Source organism: Solanum lycopersicum, chromosome 11 (genome assembly GCF_036512215.1).
Source record: "Solanum lycopersicum chromosome 11, SLM_r2.1".
NCBI lineage: Eukaryota > Viridiplantae > Streptophyta > Magnoliopsida > Solanales > Solanaceae > Solanum > Solanum lycopersicum.
This window is the reverse complement of record NC_090810.1, coordinates 53,442,249-53,461,835: the sequence shown is the minus strand read 5'-3', so window position 1 is coordinate 53,461,835 and position 19,587 is coordinate 53,442,249. Positions and strand designations below refer to the sequence as shown.

Genomic DNA, 19,587 nt, shown 5'->3' with positions numbered 1-19,587 from the left:
ACACCCGTATCATATAGTTGCATTTCAATCATAATGCGTCATAAAATAATCATCATTCTTAGTTCGTCATTTCCCTCACTACGAATTTAGCCTCGCCATTAACATGACAATCTAAACCTAGTTATGCCAACCTTCCAAGGTACTTACTCAAGTTATATGCATTTTCTTACTGAAATTCTCAATTACATTCACACAAGTATACTTTTTGAGACTTCCTTTACTTTTAAGTTTATCATCCATATTTCCACTTCCATGGAATTTAAGATGAAATTAACACTCATTTACAATCCACAAAATACATTTCACAACCTGAACATATCAATATTATACCAAAGATCCACTACTAAAAGCTTTCTTATAAATAATGTTTAACACATCCACCCATACCAACAAGCTAGTTGGGTTCTCAAATATGAGTTCAACACCAAATCTTATCATATGAGCATGTATACCATAGATAACTCCTTAAGTAGTTAATATTTGCACTTAACAATCAACATGTCCGTTTTCATGTACCACTACTAATACATCGTGAAAATTCATTACATCCACCACTAGAACAGATCATATCTATTGAGAAGATCATTTTCAAATAGGTCACACACTTTATCCATCAAATAGCTGTAAAATATTACCAGATTAGTTTTGTATCTACCCCAAGCTATATGCATTCTTTCGTAAGCAAGGTCAATATCAAAAGTAACACACTCCATAATTCTAACCAAGTACCCATCAGTACCATTGTAATAGTCGTATCATGACCTTCTTTGGTATGCACTCAATGTGTGAAACCACATAAGGGATTCTGACCTGAATTGGTGCAACATCATTTAATGAGTAACTCATTAATGGTATGACAACTATATCAATTGTATTACACTATTTATTATCTAGTCAATTCTTCAAACATTTAACTTTTAATTGTCGAACCACTCCATATTTTGCTTATACCAGATAAGTACTATATTTATTATTATTATTATTATTATTATTATTACTATTTTACAATGATAACTAACCTTACTCAACTCTTTCCAATATGATCACACATTTGTTTCATAAGTATATCATTTTCACCTTAATACCAGATCTAACATCAAAAAAAGAAACCAATACACGACTTGCCAATGATTCACAAAAGACGCACGAGTCATCACATAAATGAGAGAGAATGGAGTGAAGCGATAAGAATCAAAATGGGACCAAGTACGCACAATAAAGATCCAAGAAGTAAAGATATTTCCTAAAAGTCACTATAGCCTCTCGAAGATAGGTACAGACGTCTCCGTACTGATCATCGAGACTCTATTGAGACTCGACTTGTACACACGTGAGACCTATGAACCTGGGGCTCTGATACCATTTTGTCAAGACCCAACAATGGTCGTGATGGCACTCGTCTTATCCCACCAAGACAAGTAAGCAATTCAACTATTACAATAAAAATGTGGAAAATTTACTATCAACTTACATTATACCCCAAAACCTGGTTGTCACGTGTACAAGCCTCTAAAGTATTACAATTGATTCAAAAGCAACGCTAGTCTCAAATAAACTTGTTTCTAGAATAGAACAAGATCATAACTAAGGAGAAAGAAAGTACGCTGAGGCGACAAACAGCTACCTCTCAAATCTCCAAGAAACCTTAGACAAGGAAAAGAGAAATATCACAAAGTCCGCGCTAGTAACCTACAAGAAAATTTGTAGAAGCAAGGGGTGAGCACCAAACCACACGGTACTCAGCAAGTAAACCTCTAAACACAGGTCAAGGGTATGAAATACGGGTACTCCTACCACCCAAACCGAACCTCCACAAATACAACCTGCATTAAAATCAACCCAACCTAACAGCTCACAATTTACATAGCACGTAGCTCAATAACAGCAGTTAGACAAATTACATATCCTCAACAACAACACTTTAACAAATTACATATCCTCAATAACAATACTTCAACAAACTACATATCCGCAATAACAAGCTCAATATTGATAATTCACAAGTCCTACAAAAAGGCAATCAGAAGATCAGCAAAACACGATATCAAATTCACTAATGATAAGTATGTGCAATGAAATGGAATGCAATGTCAAGTATAATGATGCATGTCTGACCTAGTGATACACACCCGCTGTCTCTCAGTCGGGGACCCATGGGGGACATATTTGTCAATGCATCTGTCGCGGCGCACGACACGACCCTCGATATAGTAACCATCGCGGCGCGCGATACGTCCCTCGAAATATAGTATCCATCGCGGCGCGCGATACGTCCCTCGAAATGGTATATCCTGTTAAGTACTCATTCTTTTTCAATGCACATAACACTTGTGATAACCAATACGTCAGAATAATGCAGATGACAAGTTCACACAAATAATGAGGAGATGACCACTTTCATAACATCACACACTTCACAACCACACAAACATGAAGTCACATCAACAATGATTTAACAAGCCTTCAACCCTTTCTCAACACATCACACATAAACAACTGATCACATTGCCTTTTGTTATTCCTTTTTTTTCATCATTAGAATTAATCAATGTGGACAAGTCAACCCATCACCAATCCCGTTACTCCCAAACATATACCACAAGGAAATACACGCATTTCATACACTTAACAAGAGTTTAGAAATCCACTTGCCTCAAATAGTCGAACAATGACTCCAAAACTTGAGCCTTCCTCTTGTTGTTGACTTCCAAACCAATAAAATCTATTCAAATAAATAACCACGATATGATTTCGAAACTAACAACATTAATATTGCTATATCTCTAGCTTAGACCCAAAACTCATCCAAATTTATAATAAAATTTCTAAATCTTTATTCCAACCAATTGATCAAATCTCATATTTTCTGAATTTCAAGTTTAGGGTTAAATCTTAATTCTCCGAATAACATAATTATAATGATTTTTATATATCATAATGCACCCACTATTTAACACATATCTCAATATATCAAAACTTGAATCCTAATATGATAATCAAATGAAAATAATTAAAGTTGAAACTAATTGCCCAACACATCAATGGCGGACTACAAAACTATCTGCTGAAACCACTTATTTTCAATGTTCCGATTCATATTTATCGTTCCACTATTAATAATCCTAATCTTGGAGTAATCATTGTCCAATGATTAGGACTAATCATTGTCCAATGATTGAACCATAATACTTATACACATTTATAACCCCAAGTTCACATATTAGTATAAATTATACACATTTTAACCTAAAAATCTATTCCTAGTTACACAAAAATTTAATTGAAAGGATAAGAATAATTACCTTGATATCTCGAGATAAAAATATCGTTGTTTCTCCTCCTTTTTCCTTTTCTTTTCTCCCTTTCTTTTCTTTTCTTTATCTGCATATTTTTTTTCCACAGATCGTTCCTTCTTTTTTATTCTCACAAGCTATGTGCGGCTTCATTCATTTAGGGCACTTTGCCCTTTTTTTATTATTATTTTATTATTATTTATTTATTTGATTTTCTTTTTTTTTCTTTTTCATTATTCTTAGCAACAAAATAATCCTTTATTAAATCTAAAAATTATGTCACTCATTCTTATAAGTCATATAAATTATTTACAAAATCTACTAAAAAGGTTAATATAATAATGCTGGTTAAAATTTCTAAAACGACTAAGAGGATCATTACATTATCCACCACTAAAAATCACGTTCGTCCTCGAACATAAAGTAGGAGAAGGAAGAACAACTAACATGACCAAAAACATGAGGTATGAATTTAAAAGTCGTGTTCATCTCTCCAAGTGATCAATTCATCTTCAGCACATTCCATTAAATATCAACTACCAAGAACTGAAGTTTTGAATAAAACTTCGGAAGATTTACATATCACGCCATAAACCAACCAATGAACCCAATCTAAACTTAAACCCACTGGAACATAACACAATCATCACAACAAATCTTTCTTACATAACAAGGATAACGTTCTGAATCCATACCCACTACAATCTGAAGTGAACCTAGATTAACGATCACATACACCTATTACACAAACCATCATAGACCTTATCAAGATTCCCTTGTCACAACCTAATTTTTTCATGAGCTTAAACTATGAAAATCTGATCTTTAGACATCGAATACTCATCAAGGGATAATCAAACACATCTAATCCAATGAAGAACAAGATCAAGTAAGCACCCTACAAGTGGTACACGCTAGGATGCAGAACCTTTTACAATACTTTCGGATAACCATAACTATTCATGAAAGCTCTTTTGTAAGTTCCCATAAGCAAGGTTGTGCATATAAAAATAATGATATATTTCTAATTTATCAAACAGCATCAAATATGCCATAACCGAAGTGAACAAGTCTAACCAAGGATCCTACCCTATCAAGAAGACATAAGAGGATTGGTACATCCGATCCACCACTAGGAATTCACCCATAGATGTAAAAAAAAACGTGGGCATATGCAATGAATCATACTCCAAATCATGTCCGAAATGAAGTAGGTGGTCAACTTAAGAATATACGGAATCAAGGTCGAATAACACTAGATACTTTCTCCATAATTCCCATATCAATATTTTCATTCATCTGACTACATCCCTCAATTTATTTATTTATTTATTTTTAATTTTTTTTCAACCCAAAATCAACCAGTCTGATCTCCATTAAAATTTTACACATGCTGGATTTGCTAAACCCTGCATACTTCTCACAGTACACCATCAAAGCCAACACTATTAATATTAACAAATATCATAACCACACCAACCATTTACCTTACTTTCACACCGTCATTACGTATCACGTTCTCCTTAGCAAGCACATTGTAGTCTCCAAGACTTTGAACCATGGTTTCTTATCTTTCCATTTAAGCGTCACATAATAGATATAAATCACACCCAATACCGATAACACTAATTTCAAATCTATATTTCTCCTTTAGGGTAAAATAATTAAGTCACACTTAATGTCAACTTCACCTAAACTTTCACATACCATTTTCAACCACCATCTGTACCATCATTTACCTCATGCGATAACTCAAAGAAACCCTTGATCACTCCAATATTTATGTATACTATAATCTCATAACCTCTACTCATCATAAAATGCCTATGTAACACATTATAACAATCTATTTTGTCTCGTCAACAAAATAATTTTAATCCCCTCCAATCCTCATTAATCATGTACAATTGTAGGTCCACACTAATTAACATCCATTTGTTACTTAATCACATTCTGAACAATCTAGCTCGACATAACCATTTATAATCTTCCTTATGTCATTTATTGTAATCCAATCAAAACTTAATATTAAGAAAAGTTAATAATAAATCCATAGTAAGTAGGTGCCGAACTAGTTCACATCTCATAGTCATATCTAAACTCAAAGGCGAAATCACTACAACCATCACCTCCGAATCCAATGTTTGTACGAGAGGTCTCATTGTTCCTTTGCCTTTCTTAAAATCTTTTCACGACGGAAATTTCAAATAACTTGAACTCTTCAATACACCATAATTTTTCTCCTTTTTGCTAACTCATTTACCAATCTTTTTTTTTTTGGCCAACAATATGAGAAACCTTATGTATACCAATCAAAAGAACCAAATGTACTACTCAATTTTAAGTCCTTCTAAATGCTTCATACTCGATGTGATCGATCATTTCTAACCTTACCAATTCATACCTTGACAAGATACACTATCACAAATCTAAACTTTCCATGTAAACTTGAAGTTTTGATCCCAACCATGTAACACAATCCCATTATCTTACAACATTAGCTCATACCAAAAAAAAAATTTACTTAATGTATTTTTCTTATCGTTGATCGCCTCTTCATTGACCCTACCATATCTTTTTCTAAAAATCTTATCGTACTCTTTACCAAATCAAAACCACAAAAGAACTAATCATCATACTCGAGTTTAATGTCCGTACACTCCTTTCTCAAGTTTTATCCAATAGTTTATTTTTGTTTAATCAATCTGTTGAACTTGTGACACTATATTATATCATAATCTCGATGAAACAGGTAAAATCACTTGTCTCTGAACCCAATTCTCCAAATTCCATAGAAGATACATCCTCAACCCTTGCAAACAATGGAAAATAGCCTAGTTTTATCCTTGCTCTGAAAGTTAAACTATTTACCACTAATTCTTTCCATTATGGCTCTAGCTCTTTTCAATTTTTATTTGATGACATCCCAACTCCTTTTAAACATTACCATAAAACACACTACTTATGAAATAGAAACAACCATAACCTTAGATACTCAAAATTCATCATTACCATAAAAAAAATCATTTTGACCAACACCCGTATCATATAGTTGCATTTCAATCATAATGCGTCATAAAATAATCATCATGCTTAGTTCATCATTTCCCTCACTACGAATTTAGCCTCGCCATTAACATGACAATCCAAACCTAGTTATGCAAACCATCCAAGGTACTTATTCAATTTATATGCACTTTCTTACTGAAATTCTCAATTACATTCACACAAGTATACTTTTTGAGACTTCCTTTACTTATAAGTTTATCATCCATATTTCCACTTCCATGGAATTTAAGATGAAATTAACACTCATTTACAATCCACAAAATACATTTCACAACCTGAACATATCAATATTATACCAAAGATCCACTACTAAAAGCTTTCTTATAAATAATGTTTAACACATCCACCCATACCAACAAGCTAGTTGGGTTCTCAAATATGAGTTCAACAACAAATCTTATCATATGAGCATGTATACCATAGATAACTCCTTAAGTAGTTAATATTTGCACTTAACAATCAACATGTCCGTTTTCATGTACCACTACTAATACATCGTGAAAATTCATTACATCCACCACTAGAACAGATCATATCTATTGAGAAGATCGTTTTCAAATAGGTCACACACTTTATCCATCAAATAGCTGTAAAATATTACTAGATTAGTTTTGTATCTACCCCAAGCTATATGCATTCTTTCATAAGCAAGGTCAATATCAAAAGTAACACACTCCATAATTCTAACCAAGTACCCATCAGTACCATTGTAATAGTCGTATCATGACCTTCTTTGGTATACACTCAATCTGTGAAACCACATAAGGGATTCTGACCTGAATTGGTGCAACATCATTTAATGAGTAACTCATTAATGGTATGACAACTATATCAATTGTATTACACTATTTACTATCTAGTCAATTCTTCAAACATTTAACTTTTAATTGTCGAACCACTCCATATTTTGCTTATACCAGATAAGTACTATATTTATTATTATTATTATTATTTTACAATGATAACTAACCTTACTCAACTCTTTCAAATATGATCACACATTCGTTTCATAAGTATATCATTTTCACCTTAATACCAGATCTAACATCGAACTAATACACGACATGCCAATGATTCACAAAAGGAACTACGCACGAGTCATCACATAAATGAGAGCGAATGGAATGAAGCGATAAGAATCAAAATGGGACAAAGTACGCACAATAGAGATCCAAGAAGTAAAGATATTTCCTAAAAGTCACTATAGCCTCTCGAAGATAGGTACACACGTCTCCGTACCGATCATCGAGACTCTATTGAGACTCGACTTGTACACACGTGAGACCTATGAACCTGGGGCTCTGATACCATTTTGTCAAGACCCAACAATGGTCGTGATGGCACTCGTCTTATCTCACCAAGACAAGTAGCCAATTCAACTATTACAATAAAAATGTGGAAAATTTACTATCAACTTACATTATACCCCAAAACCTGGTTTTCACGTGTACAAGCCTCTAAAGTATTACAATTGATTCAAAAGCAACGCTAGTCTCAAATGAACTTGTTTCTAGAATAGAACAAGATCATAACTAAGGGGAAAGAAAGTACGCTGAGGCGACAAACAGCTACCTCTCAAATCTCCAAGAAACCTTAGACAAGGAAAAGAGAAATATCACAAAGTCCGCGCTAGTAACCTACAAGAAAATTTGTAGAAGCAAGGGGTGAGCACCAAACCACACGGTACTCAGCAAGTAAACCTCTAAACACAGGCCAAGGGGATGAAATACGGGTACTCCTACCACCCCCAACCGAACCTCCACAACTACAACCTGCATTAAAATCAACCCAACCTAACAACTCACAATTTACATAGCACGTAGCTCAATAACAACAGTTAGACAAATTACATATCCTCAACAACAACACTTTAACAAATTACATATCCTGAATAACAATACTTCAACAAACTACATATCCGCAATAACAAGCTCAATATTGATCAATCACAAGTCCCGCAGAAAGGCAATCAGAAGATCAGCAAAACACGATATCAAATTCACTAATGATAAGTATGTGCAATGCAATGGAATGCCATGTCAAGTATAATGATGCATGTCTGACCTATTGATACACACCCGTTGTCTCTCAGTCGGGGACCCATGGGGAACATATCTGTCCATGCATCAGTCGCGGAGCACGACTAGACCCTCGATATAGTAACCATCGCGGCGCGCGATACGTCCCTCGAAATATAGTATCCATCGTGGCGCGATACGTCCCTCTAAATGGTACATCCTCTTAAGTACTCATTCTTTTTCAATGCACATAACACTTGTGACAACCAATGCGTCAGAATAATGCAGATGACAAGTTCACACAAATAATGAGGAGATGACCACTTTCATAACATCACACACTTCACAACCACACAAACATGAAGTCACATCAACAATGATTCAACAAGCCTTCAACCCTTTCTCAACACATCACACATAAACAATTGATCACATTGCCTTTTGTTATCCCTTTTTTTTTTATCATTAGAATTAATCAATGTGGACAAGTCAACCCATCACCAATCCCGTTACTCCCAAACATATACCACAAGGAAATACACACATTTCATACACTTAACAAGAGTTTAGAAATCCACTTGCCTCAAATAGTTGAACAATAACTCTAAAACTTGAGCCTTCCTCTTTTTGTTGACTTCCAAACCAATAAAATCTATTCAAATAAATAACCACGATATGATTTCGAAACTAACAACATTAATATTGCTATATCTCTAGCTTAGACCCAAAACTCATCCAAATTTATAATAAAATTTCTAAATCTTTATTCCAACCAATTGATCAAATCTCATATTTTCTGAATTTCAAGTTTAGGGTTAAATCTTAATTCTCCGAATAACATAATTATAATGATTTTTATATATCATAATGCACCCACTATTTAACACATATCTCAATATATCAAAACTTGAATCCTAATATGATAATCAAATGAAAATAATTAAAGCTGAAACTAACTGCCCAACACATCAATGGCGGACTACAAAACTATCTGCTGAAACCACTTAATTTCAATGTTCCGATTCATATTTATCGTTCCACTATTAATAATCCTAATCTTGGAGTAATCATTGTCCAATGATTAGGACTAATCATTGTCCAATGATTGAACCATAATACTTATACACATTTATAACCCCAAGTTCACATATTAGTATAAATTATACACATTTTAACCTAAAAATCTATTCCTAGTTACACAAAAATTTAATAGAAAGGATAAGAATAATTACCTTGATATCTCGAGATAAAAATATCATTGTTTCTCCTCCTTTTTCCTTTTCTTTTCTCCCTTTCTTTTCTTTTCTTTATCTGCGTATTTTTTTTTCCACAGATCGTTCCTTCTTTTTTTTTCTCACAAGCCGTGTGCGGCTTCATTCATTTAGGGCACTTTGCCCTTTTTTTATTATTATTTTATTATTATTTATTTATTTGATTTTCTTTTTTTTTTCTTTTTTTTTCTTTTTCATTATTCTTAGCAACAAAATAATCCTTTATTAAATCTAAAAATTATGTCACTCATTCTTATAAGTCATATAAATTATTTACAAAATATACTAAAAAGGTTAATATAATAATGCTGGTTAAAATTTCTAAAACGACTAAGAGGATCATTACATTATCTTTGGTTGTATACTTTTTTCCGGTATATATATTTATCACCCACAATATATTTTATGAATCAATTGTATAATTTCGAACTTATTTACAATTACTTATTTATCCATATTAATAGTTTTTATATAATACAAATACATTATACAATATGTTACTTGTATAAACTCAAAAGTGTATAATTTATATAGCTGTGAAATATACAAACAAAAATTAGCAAGCAAATAGAACTATAGTTAGGAAGGTAATTACACAAATTATATCTAATGAGAATTATTAAGTTTCATCTCTCAACTATTTATGATTTCTTTTTTTTTTTAAATGTACCTCATAATTAACAGGATGAGAGAAATTATAAGAAAAACAATGGCAATGCCAACATGTATACAATACATATAGAAATGATTGCATATAATATGCTACTTGTATTGATTATATTTTGCTACTATATTATTTAAAGCTTTCACAACTCTTCAGAATTAAGTAATTTTTAAATAACCAAATACATTTCTAATGTAACTTTTGTCCTTTTTAAACAAACTTATGAACTAAACTCAGTTAATTAATATGGTGAAAATAGGTTGGAATCACAAAGCCAGACAACATAATAATTCATAGGTGTGAACATTTGATTTTTAGTTACATCATAATTAAACCATTTTTAGCTTTAAATTTTACAAGTACTAGTTTAGAAATGGAAGGTGCAACAATCATTTTTAGCTCTTATTGAATTACATTGAAGGTTACAATTTGAATTTTGTCTTTACAAGAGTTGTTTTTTAGCTCATTTTCAACAATGGTTGTTAATTTTCTTGTCTTTATTTTTTTTACCCTCCTCAACACTCTACACACTTCTTTTTGCTCTTGCTTTCACATGCAGGACTCTAGTAGTATTTTTTTGTTATACTATAAATTGAGAGAGTTTCCATATATCTTTTCTTAGTGTTTTGATCAAGATGAAATCTTTAGTGTTGTTAGGAGTGTTGGCTTCTTTTTCTATGTTATATGGTGGTATTCATTGTAAGGAGTGTACAAACATTTATACTCCATTGTCATCACATACTTTTAGATATGAGTTATTGTCTTCAAAAAATGAAACTTTAAAACAAGAGATTTTTAGTCATTACCATTTGACTCCTACCGATGATTCGGCTTGGTTTAACTTGCTTCCTAGGAAGGTGTTGAGGGAGGAAGAAGAGTTTGATTGGGCTATGACGTATCGAAAGATAAAGAATTCTGATGGTCATGGAGAAGTTTATGGTTTGTTAAATGAGGTTTCACTCCATGATGTGAGATTGGAATCAAATTCAATGTATGGAGTTGCTCAGCAAACTAATTTGGAATACTTGTTAATGCTTGATGTCGATAGATTGGTTTGGAGTTTTAGGAAAACAGCTGGTGTGGAGACTCGTGGTAAGCCATATGGAGGTTGGGAGAAACCAGAGATCGAGGTTCGAGGGCATTTTGTTGGTTAGTTCTACTTTCTATCTTTCATCATCTGATTTACGGATGAATTTTGTTTGTTCGCCATACTTTTAATTTGCTTGTTGAAATTTTTGGACAGTGATGTTTCGTTACTGTGACGAACTCTCAAGTGAGAACTTCTGAACAAATTGATTTTTACCGTTTGCTGTTTGATGTATGTATATGTAATATGTTGTTGTATGCATGAGTATGAGTTATTGTGGCCACTTTCACGGCCTCACATGATTCAAGAATCAAACTTTATGAGTTTTTGAATGTTACTTTGAGAGACAACGACTCGTATCGTTTAGCTGACAGTTTGCTGTAACTTGAAGGTCATTATCTTAGTGCCACAGCACAGATGTGGGCTAGCACCTACAATGATAGTCTCGGAGAGAAAATGTATGCCGTTGTTTCTGCACTAAATGAATGCCAGGAAAAGATGGGTACAGGGTATCTTTCTGCCTTCCCATCTGAGCATTTTGATCGCGTTGAAGCTATACAACCAGTCTGGGCACCGTATTATACAATTCATAAGGTAGATTTTCAATTCTTGCTTCTTAACGCCATTTATGCTCTGCTTAACCAAATTGGACTTTGACAGATAATGGCAGGTCTTTTGGATCAGTATACATTAGCTGGAAATCCTAAAGCTTTGAATATGACTACATGGGTGGTTGATTACTTCTACGATCGTGTGCAAAATGTGATCACCAAGTATACCATTCAAAGGCATTGGGATTCGTTAAATGAAGAATTTGGTGGCATGAATGATGTTCTTTATAGGCTGTACAGAATAACGGTATAGTCTAACCTTCCCTCTCCTAATATCTAAAACTTAACCAATCTGATTTTGCAAATTTCACCTTTCCTTAGCACAATGTTTAGTCATTAATCGCCTCACGTTTTACTGGAGCAATAATATGCATATATCGTACTCTTTGTTATAATCTGACTAATCCTACTTTTATGGTCCTCTAAATGCTGTTGCAGGGTAATTCAAAGCACTTAAAGTTGGCTCACCTCTTCGACAAACCATGCTTTTTAGGGCGCTTAGCTGTTAAGGTATAAATATCTGTTCTCCACATTCTCACATTGTAACATACTAAATATCGACTGGTATCTATTACCATTACTTGCTATAATTCAACTAATTACCGTGCTGACTATAAATCGAAGTACCTCATTCGCACAATTATGAGAACAAACCAAGTTACTTACTGGGAAAGTCATTTCTGTTTTTCTTTTGGTTTAGGCTGATCATATGTGATCCATGATTACAATATATAGTTGTGTGTGTGTAATGAACGGTAACTTCATTGCTAATACATTTTCCCATCTCTTCTGTTAGGCTGATGACCTATCGAATTTTCATGCAAATACGCACATTCCAATTGTTATTGGATCACAACTGCGTTATGAGGTTACTGGTGATCCAATTTCGAAGGTAAATGTTTTTGATTTTGGAAAACTATCTTTTCAGGAATACGTTCTGCAGTCCTGGTGTTTCCACTGGTTTACATGGGGGTAAATACACCATTTCTTTTTCTTTAGGTAATTGGGATGAACTTTATGGATATTGTCAATTCTTCCCACGTCTACGCAACTGGAGGGACATCAGCCGATGAATTCTGGTAGTACAGTCTAAAAAATCTAATGGAGATGAATAGTTTTATTTATTTGTTTATTAAGCATAGTATGCACAAAGTTAATTCCTTTGTTTGGTTTACTTGATTTAAAGTTCTTTGTATCTCCCCTTCTCTTTGATACCAACCTGAGCAGGTCAGATCCGAAGAGGTTAGCTAGCAAGCTAAGCACAGAGACCGGAGAATCGTGTACTACCTTTAATATGCTAAAGGTGGTGTGCTCATTGATTTTTTCGTGTTGTTTCCTGTTTTGCTCCTAGTGCCTTGTGTGTTTATTTATGCACAAATGTGAATCATTTGTAGGTTTCCCGCCACTTATTCAGATGGACGAAACAAATAGCATATGCTGATTATTATGAACGCGCATTAACAAATGGTGTGCTCAGTATTCAAAGGGGGAGAGATCCTGGAGTGATGATATATATGCTTCCACTTCAACCTGGTGCTTCCAAAGCTCAGACCTACCATGGATGGGGATCGCCGTTTAATGACTTTTGGTGTTGCTATGGAACAGGTGTTGGAATAAATACACTCTGGTCTTACACCCTTCTGTTTTTTGTTTATACGTCCATACTAGTGTAAGGACACCTCGATAATTCTACGGGTACCTCCCACCAGTATAAGTACCACGTAACTCTGTCCAGCAAAGATTGGATCTACGGGACCCTACTTTTCTTGCAAAGAGCAATCTTCTCTATACCCCTGGCACAGCAAATACATTTATATCTGCAACAAAATTTTGTGATTTTCTGAGTTTACCACCAAAGATCTATAGCTTTAAAAAAATGGATTGAATTTACGTTGTATTTTCCTCTATAGGGATTGAATCATTCTCCAAATTGGGAGATTCTATTTATTTCGAAGAGAAAGGGAATTCTCCTGGGCTTTACATCATCCAGTATATATCTAGCACTCTTGATTGGAAGTCTGGGCAAGTTGTGGTGAGTCAGAGCGTAGACCCTGTTGTTTCGTGGGACAATCGCCTTCTAGTGACAATAACGGTGTCATCAAAGGGGGTATGCATTCTAATTTACTTTGTTCATTTGTTGGAACTTATTGATAGAATACACTACTCCTCCAATTTCAGAGCATCAAAATGACATTTTTGACTTTAGCCCACTGATATGCTTAAGTCGCCTCTCATTTGAACGTAACTTGGGGTGATAAATAATTCTTTCAGAATGAAACTAGTGCACCATCTACATTACATCTGAGGATACCAAGTTGGACAGATTCAAGTAGCGTAAAAGCATCCTTGAACGGGGAGAATTCATCTCTACCTCCACCAGGTAACTTCCTATCAATCACCAAGGGTTGGGGCTCAGGTGAAAAAATCTACATGGAGCTTCCTATGAATCTTCGAACAGAGGCTATTAAAGGTGATAATTAAGATTTTTCTTTGTCCGCTCAATGTTACAACGTCTCTATTCAAAAAAAAAAAAAAAAAAAAACTAATGGATCATACACTATAGATACTAACACACTCTTGTAAATGGTGTTTTAGATGACCGTCTAGAATATGCATCGATACAAGCAATTCTTTATGGTCCATACCTTCTCGCGGGCCATTCTGCTGGCGATTGGGATATTGAAAGAAAATCCACTTCTCTCTCAGATTTGATAACTCCAGTTCCACGGGAGTATAATTCTTATCTTATATCTCTAACACAAGAATCTAGTAATGCAACATTTGTCATAACAAGCACGAATCGCTCTATTCAAATGGAGAAGTACCCTAAAACCGGAACAGATTCTGCTGTCAGCGCTACCTTCAGAATCATCTCAAATGACAAACAATCTGTCAAGCTTTCAAAACCAAAAGATTTTATCGGACTACTAGTCATGTTAGAGCCCTTTGGTTTCCCTGGAATGTTCATAACTCGTCTAGGAAATGGCACAAGTCTCGGGATCACACAGTCCTCGGATGGCATTGGGTCGTTGCTCCGCTTGGTTGCAGGATTAGATGGGAAGGATGGGACAGTTTCGTTAGAATCTGATGACAAAAGGGGTTGCTTCATGTATAGTGGTGTGGATTACAAAGATGTATCAGTTGTCAAGCTTAACTGCAATTCGAAGTTGTCCTTCAATGCTGAATTCAAACAGGCAGCAAGTTTCATGTTAGGAAATGGGATTACTCAGTATCACCCTATCAGCTTTGTGGCAAAAGGTGCTAAGAGAAACTTTCTTTTGGCACCCTTACTGAGCTTCAAAGATGAATCTTATACTGTGTATTTCAACATTCAATCATAGTGGTTTCAATAATAATAATAATAATAACGCTAATTAACTGGTTGTTTGGTTGATTTTACTAACGAAATTCCCAACATATAAGTTTTCGCGTAAGTTATACAATTTATTAATCATAATAAATTGACCAAAATACCCTCCCGATTCTTCCATATGTTCGGCAAACTAATAGTATAGATGAGATTAGTGTCAGAGAAAATATATATATGCAAGATATGTCGAAATATTAAGGAGTCCATAGGGCTTTATAGAATTCAATTCGGGTAAATAGAACTCTTAAAATTAATTAGAAGAGATGTAACGATCCGAGCCTACACCCTGAACGTGAACGACACTCGAGAACTATTGTTGGCCCTCAAACGAACTCTCATCTTGGCTGACTACAAGTGAAAGAATAACTCAAGCATACATACACATCAAATTGAAAAACAAAACATTTAAAAACAGTCTATTCATTAAGTCTCTATTATACAAAAATGAGTCTTAGCCCTTAGGACACTAACATACACATCAAATTGAAAAAAACATTTAAAAACTGTCTATTCATGAAGTCTCTACTATACAAAGATAAGTCTTAGGACACTAAGTTATACTTATAAGCAATAAAGAATCATCTAAACAGTATATGACCCTTTACCCATGTTGCCATACAAGGTTTATGAGTCTTTTGAGTCGTCTGAATTCGTTCTCATATCGGTGTTCAATACTATTCCCAATGATATATACTCATGCTTTTATGTTTAAAAACATAACTCTTCCTCTGATTTGAGATAATTGCTCAAACTAACCTCTTAAAAGAGGTAACTTCTCTTGAAATATCTTCTGAACTCGTAACTCATTTAGAAATCAAAGTTTCTCTTTTATCAATGTAAAAACGGATACCTTTGGGAATACTTAGTTCCCTTAGACTTTTACTCAATTCATACTTGAAAACTCTTTCTAAAAAATGTATCAAAATTTAATTGTGATATAAACATTCAGGAGCGGCTCAAGCATATTAGTCGCCTAAAACAAAAATTAAATGGGGCCTTAAACTTGAAGTGTTAAGAATTTTTATGTTATTGATTTCTTCTAGTTTTCAATTGATGATATAATTATTTTTATTTTAAATTATTTTTCATGTGATATAGTACTCCAAATATGTCAATTTTCTTCTAATAATTCATTCATTTCATGAAAAAATTACTTTTACTACAAACAATATTAATATTTGTTAAAAAATAATAATTTACAACCTATTACTATTAAAATGAGGCCCCTTAAATTTAGGGGCCTAAGGCACATGTCTTTCTTTTAACACAATCGAGCCACCCCTGTAATCATTGATGACTCGAGATGTCATACTGCATAAACATTGATGGTATATCTAGATACCATGTTGCTTAAACATTGATAACATACTCTATTGTCATACTAATCATATTTTAAAAACTCATTTCTCGATACTCATTTTTACTTCCTTAAACTTATTTTAAAACTCAAGTGTTGACTTTAAAAAGCTTCTCCTTATTTATAACTCAAGTCATAGGGTTTATGGAATCATGGACATGAACGACTCAACTCAAGAATTTTAATAGTAATATGGAAACTCAATACTCAAAACTCAAGAAATCAAAATTCAAAGATACTACTCATCTGAGTGAAATTTCAATTGATAGAGATGGCGAGAGGAGGATGAATTCTTAGAAGGGTTGGTTAATAGGAGTCCATGGATTGGCTATAGTACAAGGCTTGACTGTAATGTTGTTACATGTGGATGGGTAAATGATGCATTAGATACTTCTTGACTATGACTAAAAATTTTGTTGATTAATATAGTGGTAAGGAGTAGTATTCTTGGGGTGAGATTTTCTATAGACACATAAAATCTGAATCTTGTGGTTGAGATTAATATAAATATCTCATGTTTATCATCTTGTGATTTAGAGATCAGGCTTTAACGCAGTAATGGCAGACAATTTGCTAGCAGTTGTATTGCCTAGGCAGAATAGTCATATTCTTACTTTATGCTCAAATTCCTTTGTTTTGTGTAAGATAACTTCAAATAGAGTGTGAATAGATTTGAGTATTTTTAAGATGAGTTGATATTGGGTTCTTGAATTCTGGTTTCTCTTTAAAATTTATTCCTAATTAATGAATTATTATATGTTATGCATTGATATTTTTGTGTTGGTTCTTTCATGTCTATATTTCATCATGAATCATTTTTCTTGATATTAGTAGTATCATTGATTTCTGAGTTCTGAGTTCTTGAGTTTTGAGTATTGAATTTTCTATATTATTATTGAGATCCTTGCGTTGATTCATTTATGTTTATATTTAACCACAAACCCTATTATTGAATATTCATTGAATTCTTTTTGAGAATCTTTTAAACAAACATTATTGTTTAAACTGAATTTTGAGGAACTAAAGAGCAGTTTGAGAAAAAGTACAAGAAAACTAAGTATTCCTCAAATATTTCATTTTTATATGAAAAAAAGAGTAGAGTTTTTTTAAGAAAAGTCAAAAGAGGTATAAGAAATATTAAGTTTACCTCTTTAAAGATGCCCCTTCTGAGTAATTATCTCATTTCATAATGTATTTTTACATTGAGCAGAGAAAATTCTTATTTTCTTAATGAGCAATGAGTTTCTGACAAATTTATGAACAACTATCTCTTTTCATAGAATAGTTTGAGAAATTACCTCAAAAGAAAGAATATGCTTTTGTTCATTTGAGAAAAAGTATATATTATTGGGATTAATATTGAACATCGATATGAGGGAGAGTTTAGACAACTCACAACCCCCATAAACTATGTATTGCCAACATGGGTACACGATCATACTTTTTAAATAGATCCTTGGTGTCTTCGGGCAGATCTTAGTAGATCCACTTAGTTAATAGGTTTTATATACTGGAAGGATATATGACAGTTATAGCATAGTGGACAATACAGTTTATCATCACATAACTCATAGTGATGATTGGCAATTAGAGAATTCTCAAATAGAGTTAAAGTGTATTTTAATATATCACTTATTATTTGAATTCAAAGATGAGTGAATATTTTGTAAATTTTTAATGATTTCACTCATTTATTTCTTTATATTAAGTTGAGTATATATTTATCTCTATTGTAGTCCTTCTTCCAGTTATTTGTTATTCGACAATATTACGTATTCATACATTCAAATGTTGTCATTCGACCTACATCATTCATGATGCATACATAAGTGTTAAAGAATACTAACGGGCGTTTCGTTGAGATCAATCTACACATCAGGTAGCTTTTGATGTACCTCATTTTATTTCAGAGGACTTAACGACGTTTACTTTTTAGTTAGTAGTTTTGAGATTTCGTGGGTCTGGTCCCAATATCCTTCTTAAATAATAGAGGCTTCATATATAGACATAGTCAATGTGTCTCTAAGTATTTACTTTCTTTTGAGTTTTTTCTTACAAACTTTAATTATTGTTATTGAGTAATTTCCAGACTTCATGAGTTGGGTATTTGAGTTTAACATATTTAATTCTATTTTAATCTTTTTATTGGTTGAGTTAGTTTTTTACTTGTAGTAAATTGGAATGAGCGTTCGTTTGGGGACCGATAATGATTCTCGATTTTCGATCATGTCTAGGTTGTAGGATTGACGATAGAACTCGTTGATGAAGCCTTACATACCTTGAGGTAAAAGCAGACTTGAAGCTTGAACCCTTAAATTTCTCCCTTGAAGCTTGAGAGTCTTTGAAGGGGATGTTTTGGATGAGATTTGGAGATTTAAAAGAATGAGAGAGTTGAGTTAGTTCGAGGAATAGAATAGTAGTTATAGGACTTATAAATAGGGTAAACTGATGTATTATATGCATTAGATTCATAGGAAAAAACCTAATACCCTTAAAATAATTGTCGGATGGTTTTTACGGTTATGACATGGTATTTGTAAGAATTTCTACAGTCCATCTTGGTCAACAGCGGAACTAACTTCAGAAACCCAAAAAATTCAATCATTTTTCACGATACCTTTATACTATTTGTTAAATTTTTTAGGAAAAATAACTTAAATACACAACTATAATTTTTATATTTTCTAATTTTCCCTACTTTTTTTAAATATTACATAATTCCCTTTTTTTTTATTTTAGGGTAAGTTTTTAGATACATTACATTCTCTCTCCTATAATACACATTTACCCATTTAATGCCTATTTTTTCTCCATTAAAAACTCAATCTCTTAAATCAGTTTCTGAAT

The 19,587-nt window shown here is 33.2% G+C and overlaps 1 protein-coding gene across 1 annotated transcript; it reads left to right on the top strand.

The window, feature by feature from the left end:
- The first annotated feature begins 10,854 nt into the window (after positions 1-10,854).
- LOC101267484 (uncharacterized) lies at positions 10,855-15,407 on the top strand. The gene is made up of 11 exons (XM_004251276.5): positions 10,855-11,464; positions 11,794-11,996; positions 12,063-12,260; positions 12,452-12,523; positions 12,810-12,905; positions 13,013-13,092; positions 13,241-13,316; positions 13,408-13,618; positions 13,924-14,120; positions 14,285-14,483; positions 14,609-15,407. The coding sequence occupies exons 1-11, from the start codon at positions 10,951-10,953 to the stop codon at positions 15,352-15,354; spliced, it is 2,592 nt and encodes an 863-aa protein (XP_004251324.2). The 5' UTR covers positions 10,855-10,950; the 3' UTR covers positions 15,355-15,407.
- Positions 15,408-19,587: the final 4,180 nt, after the last annotated feature.

What these genes read in the sequence shown, in the direction of transcription:
- LOC101267484 (XM_004251276.5), top strand. Translation starts at nt 10,951, where the DNA reads ATGAAATCTTTAGTGTTGTTAGGAGTGTTGGCTTCTTTTTCTATGTTA. An exon ending in CGTATTATACAATTCATAAG is followed by an intron (nt 11,997 to 12,062) that starts GTAGATTTTCAA and finishes GGACTTTGACAG; the next exon opens with ATAATGGCAGGTCTTTTGGA. An exon ending in ATAGGCTGTACAGAATAACG is followed by an intron (nt 12,261 to 12,451) that starts GTATAGTCTAAC and finishes ATGCTGTTGCAG; the next exon opens with GGTAATTCAAAGCACTTAAA.